At 44.6% G+C, this 5,928-nt stretch overlaps 1 protein-coding gene across 1 annotated transcript; it reads right to left on the reverse strand.

Moving 5' to 3' along the window:
• Positions 1–212: 212 nt before the first annotated feature.
• Positions 213–1,425, reverse strand: LOC118755326. The gene is made up of 2 exons (XM_036490168.1): positions 1,254–1,425; positions 213–1,105 (listed from the first exon to the last, which is right to left on the reverse strand). The coding sequence occupies exons 1-2, from the start codon at positions 1,423–1,425 to the stop codon at positions 213–215; spliced, it is 1,065 nt and encodes a 354-aa protein (XP_036346061.1).
• Between the last annotated feature and the right edge of the window lie 4,503 nt (positions 1,426–5,928).

Here is a 5,928-nt window from a genome sequence, read left to right on the forward strand (position 1 = left end):
ATTTATTGATATATAAGAAATCGTTTGCTGATACAAGTTCGCTTGAAAATTGTTGGTTAGTTGTTTCGTTGGTTTTAAAATTGTATTTTGCTGGTACGTCTGCTTTCCTTAACGCGCTGAATCAAAAAAGGCCAAATTTTTGTAAGTATCTACATATGTCAAAAAATCAATGATGGCCGCTTAGCTGTCAAGGTTGGCAATTGTGAACCGGTTTAGTGACAGGGTTCCCAACACTCCTCCCCCCGTGAATCTTCCCGAGATTCACCTTCTACGATTAGCCGAGCTAGGCGTGTGGCAGGACGACGTAAAAGTCCGCTGCTTGTCTTCACTTCCGCTACGCGAACCTGGCCGTCTTTTGCGGGGAAGACCTTCGTAACACGACCCTTCTGCCAGTGAGTGCGTGGTTGAGATGGCTCACATATTAGCACTAAGTCGTTGATTTGCAACGCGATCGCTTTCTCCCTCCACTTGCTGCGACAAATGAGTTGAGGCAAATATTCCGTGGTCCACCGTTTCCACAAGCGATCTTTGAGATTCTGCGCTATTCGCCACTGCTTCCTCAGACAAATTTTCTCATCGACCGGATGAGGGGTTTGAGTTGAGTTAACGCACCCGATCAGAAAGTGGTTCGGTGTGAGTGGCTCATCGTCTTCGTGTGACAAAGGCAAGTCCGTTAGCGGGCGGGAGTTTATAATACTCTCAGCTTCAATGAGTACAGATTGTAGGGTGTCGACTCTCGGCGCCACTTCACGCAGCGTATGACTCAGCAAGGACTTCACGATTCTAATCAGCCGCTCCCAACAGCCACCAGCGCTGGGGTTGGACGGGCAATTAAATTTCCAATCTATATATCTATTTGCGGCCTCTGCTTGTATGCGGTCGATGTCGAATAGTTGTTCAGCGTTTTTCAACTCCTTTTGGGCACCGATGAAATTCGTGCCGTTATCACTCCTGATTCTCACGGGGGTGCCGCGACGATTAATAAAATTCCGTAGGCACAGAATGAACGCATCCGTTGAGAGGTTTTCGGCTAACTCAATGTGCGCTGCCCTCACGGTCAAGCAGGTGAAGATGACACCCCACCTTTTCTCCCTTCGTCGCCCTACTGTAACGTTAAACGGTCCAAATAAGTCAACGCCAGTATACGAAAATGGGCGGACATACGGGGTTAAGCGATCAGGTGGAAGTTGTCCCATCATTGGCGCGACGGGGCTGGCTTTATTTATTTTGCATTTTAAACAGTTTCGTTGTACCTTCTTTAAGAGTGTCTTTATGTGCGGAATCCAGAATCTCTGTCTTACGGCGTTGATTGTGACTGCCGTATTCTGGTGGTGGTTCTGTTCGTGGTAGTGTTGGACGATCAGTGCTGCGACAACATGATTTGACGGCAACAGAATCGGTCTGCGAGCGTCGAATGGTAGGCATGTTGCCTCGTCAATGCGACCGTTCAGTCGGCCGTCCTCGTCTAGATAGGGTGTAAGGCCATACACACCACTTTGCCGGGGTAACTTGCGTGACGAGGAAAGCTGTTCGATCTCGCTTGCGAAGCACTCTTGCTGTACCTGTTTGCTCGCTATACGCTCTGCCTGGTCGATTTCAGCAGCAGTTAAGGTCTTCGACAGATGTACGTCAACGGGCACCGATTTCCTCCGGAATAAAAGTTGGGCTCATATGACCCAAGCGACAGTACGTTTCAGCTTTAAATATGAGTTAAATTTAGTAAAATCTATTAGAGTTTTACTTGCCTGACAATATAGTATATAACTCGTTTCAACTTCTTCCAGAAGTCCGCTGGAACGCTCGATAATGGTGGACGGCCAATGCTCTTCATCGTTCTTCAGGAAGTCTGGGCCTTTAATCCAGTGACAGTTTTTATCGAACCTAGGTGGATTTTGCGGCCGCGTAGCGGCATCTGCAGGGTTGATGTTTGTGGGTACCCAGCGCCACTGCTCAGGGGAAGTTGCACTTACAATCTCAGAGATTCGATGGCCCACGAAGGGTTTGTATTTTCTCTCTGAAGAGTGGACCCATTGTAAGACCGTTTGTGAGTCGCTCCAAAACAAAACGCGACTGATTTTAAATTCGTGATTGTGGACAAGCAGTTTACTTAGCCTTGTCCCTAGAACTGCGGCTTGCAGTTCAAGTCGTGGTATAGACAGAAGCCTCTTCGGCGCGGTGCGTGTTTTACCCATGACGAACGTTACGTCAACTGAACTGTCATACACCACTCGGAAATAGCCCACCGCTGCAAAGGCTGCCTGGCTGGCATCGGCGAAAATATGCAACTCAATTCTGCTGCTGTGCGAAATATTGGGTGAGTAGTATCTTGGTACTTGAAACTCTTTGATATTCGGGAACTCCTTCCACCAGCGGGACCATCTTGCAGCCAATTCAGCATCTAACTTCTCGTCCCATCCAATGCCTAGTCTCCAAGTGTCTTGTATGATGATTTTCGTAGTTATCAAAAAGTTCGCTAGTAGCCCAAATGGGTCGAAGACTGCCATCACTATGCCCAGTAGTTCTCTTTTTGTCGGAGCGCGAATTCCCTCTAGCACTGGCTGCGGTACGCGAAGTACTTTATCAGCCGTCTGGTTGCGTTCCATATTAATTACCTCCCTTGTCGTTAGAGGTGTTTTGTTCATGGCTTTCTGTATGTAGCCGCAATTAGAGATGAAGTTCCGCAATTCGAACCCGGCTTCCGAATTGATGGCAACTATCTGTTTGCAAATTTTGATTGCGTGCTCCGGCGTGTGAAAACTAGTCACCAGGTCATCGACATAGTGCTTGTTAATAACAATGGAGGCTGCTTCGGGAAACTGAATTCTGAACCTTTCTGCGTTTTTGTTTTTAACATGCTCTGCGATGCAAGGCGAACAAACTGCCCCGAAGATCATCGACGTCATCATATATTCTTCGATCGGTTGATTGGAGTCTCCATCTCTCCACAAATATCGCTGAGCATGTTGGTCCATCGGTCGTACTTTAACCTGCGAAAACATCTCTCTTATATCCGCTGCTACGCCAATTTCGCCCTGGCGGAATTGCAATAGTATGCGTATGAGCGGCTGGGCCTGCTCGGGGCCCTTTAACAAGACTGAGTTCAGTGAAACCTTATTCACTGTAGCTGCGGCGTCGAAGACGATGCGGAGTTTGCTGGGCTTGCTTGGGTTAAAGACAGCAAAATGAGGTAGATACCAGGCTTGTGCATATGGCGCGCTGATTTCCTGGCTGGTTAGCTTTCTGGCGTACCCTTTCGCCACGTATTTCGACATTTCTTGCTTGTAACGTAGAGCAAATTATGCGTCTTGATGCATGCGCCTTTCTACCGACAGCAAGCGCCGTTCCGCCATTTCTCTGCTACTCGGAAAGTGTGGTGGAAACATTTTCCAAAGAAGCCCAGTTTCGTAACGCTTACCTATTATTCGCGTTGTTGCCTCCAATATTGATTTGGCGTGCTTATCGGCATCAGACTCAAGCTTGACTGATGCAGGATTAAAACCGTAGTTGTCCGTTGTGATGTAGTCCGAGACCAGTTGGTGCAGATGTTGCCATTCTCGCATGTGGAGTACTCGCAGACTTGACGTTGACGCAAGCTTAGTCGGACCATATGCCACCCAACCCAATGACGTTTTGGCAGCTAGCGGACTGCCTATGTCAGCTTGTACTATGGTTGTCATAACACCTAGATGTGCCTGATTCAGCCCAATGAGCAGGACAGGTTTCGTGCTGGGGTAATCTTGTAGCGGCAATTCTCGTAAATATTCGAAGTCGTCTTTTGTAAAGGACTGTTCTGGTAAATTTAGATTTTTCACCGTGCGCACATCTCTCAGCGTGAACCTCTTGTTGCTCGAGCAACCCGCGATCTCTAGACTTACTTTAAATGACTGCTCGGTCACCACTCTATCATCGTACCATTGCAGTGTGAGGGGATGACACTGCCCTTTAACACCAATCCTTTTGGCGACGGCTTCTTCCAGGATCGTTATTGCCGAACCTTCGTCGAACATTGCCAGGACTTCGAACTTACCATTAGGTCCGTAGATATTGACCGGTAGCATCTTAAACAACTGCTTAGTTGCTGCTTCCACAAGGCGACAGTTCAACAGTGGCTGAGTGTTTTCATCTTGTGTAATTTGCCGTGATGTATTTAGTCGGCTTTCGTCGTTGTGCAACAACTGATTGTGGTACCGCTGGCAGCTATTTATACCACACGATCTTTTGGAGCGACATTTCGATGTACTATGGCCTTTGCGCAGGCAGGAAAAGCACAACTGCCGGCTCTTAACAACTTCCCATCTCGCTTGAACACCCAACGCCTTAAACTTATCGCACTTCGAGATTAAATGATCGCCGCCGCACTGAGAACATGCCACCGTCTCTGTTGGTCTTTCGTCCTGGATGTGCATTACACGCAGTGTTGCCAGAACTTTTTGGACGAACCGGCTAAATTGGCAAATAAAACCGGCTAAAAACGGCTAAAATGTTTCAACTTAATTTCACATGTTTTATTTAACTAAATCACGGGTAAAAACACTATTTCTTGGAGAGAAGTTACAAATTCGAGCCGGAAAAAATTTTGCCAACAAGAATTTTCAATTAGGAAAAACATATGATTGTGGCACATGGTTGGATTTTTTGTCGACGATAATTTGAATAAACAAGTTCGTTAAATTTCTTTTGTTTGAAATGCAACCGTGGACACTAGCTGGCAGAAAAACTTACAAATTTACGTTCGTACAGAAATTTGCAAGTTTCTCTACATGAGAGAGAATTTGGGAGCATTTTTTCTTACTATCTGATATCTTGAGTGATAATTCTCGCTAGATTTTCGACGAACAAACCTATTGTCTTCCCTAGAAGGCCTTTTCAGAATGACCGATTCTCAATACACTCAAATAGAAACCAGTACACATAAAAGACGCTGTAAAAATTTTCCTTCAATTTTAAGGCAGTAAAACAACGACCTTAAGCTAACATCAACCGAGGCCATATGTTGACAAGGGATGCAAAATCACAGTTACATAAAAGAACTGGTCAGATCTTTCAGAAATCCCTTCAATTCTGATGTAAAATACGATGCCAAAAGACTGCAGATCACCCATTTAGATGACCAGTCATATGACCGGCAGATATCTCGTAAGATTCCCAGAGAGTTTTACTTTACATAGAAATTTGTGCTCTTTTATTTTCATTTTGACTCACTTCAGTGTTGGTTCCTTTAATTCAAGTTGGCATTCGGTTTTTGGAATTTAAATAAGTCCTCAGCAAGAAAGTTTGTTTAAAAAAATACATGTGTACATAGTGCTTGAAAATATCAATTTTTCCCTTACCTTAAACCTTTGGGAGTGGGCAAAAATGATGTTTTGTAATTTAGGCAGAATTGAATATGCGCTATCTGGGAAGACAATATCTACATGTAATATTTATTCTGCTTATTGGCACTATATCCAAACACAAACGCATCTTAAGTGTCTTAACAGTGAAACAATTTCTTATTTTCTAAGTTTGCAAATAAAACTTCACACTTAAAATTAAGACATTTATAACAAACATTTTATGAAGAAAATCCCTTCTTCGTTTAAAATAAAAATAAGCGAAATCAGCACAATTTCATACAACCCTGCCTGAGATGAAAATTTTCTCCACGATTGGGCTAGTAGCCATTTCTAACAGATTTTGGGTCGCTTAGTCAAAAAGGGAAACATATATACATATTTAAAATTTAAGAAAACAAGGCAAATAGCAAAATCGGCTAAAAACGGCAAATTTTTTTCTGCAAACCGGCTAACAAATCGGCTGCCGGCTAAATCGAAATTTCTCCGGCTGTTTGTTATCGCAACCGGCTAAATCTAGCCGGAAAACGACTAAAATGGCAACACTGATTACACGCCGGGGATTGCTTGCAGATGTATTCTGCTTGTGACTGTG

Source organism: Rhagoletis pomonella, unplaced genomic scaffold, assembly GCF_013731165.1.
Source record: "Rhagoletis pomonella isolate Grant_MI unplaced genomic scaffold, Rhpom_1.0 Rhpom_scaffold_05930, whole genome shotgun sequence".
Lineage (NCBI taxonomy): Eukaryota > Metazoa > Arthropoda > Insecta > Diptera > Tephritidae > Rhagoletis > Rhagoletis pomonella.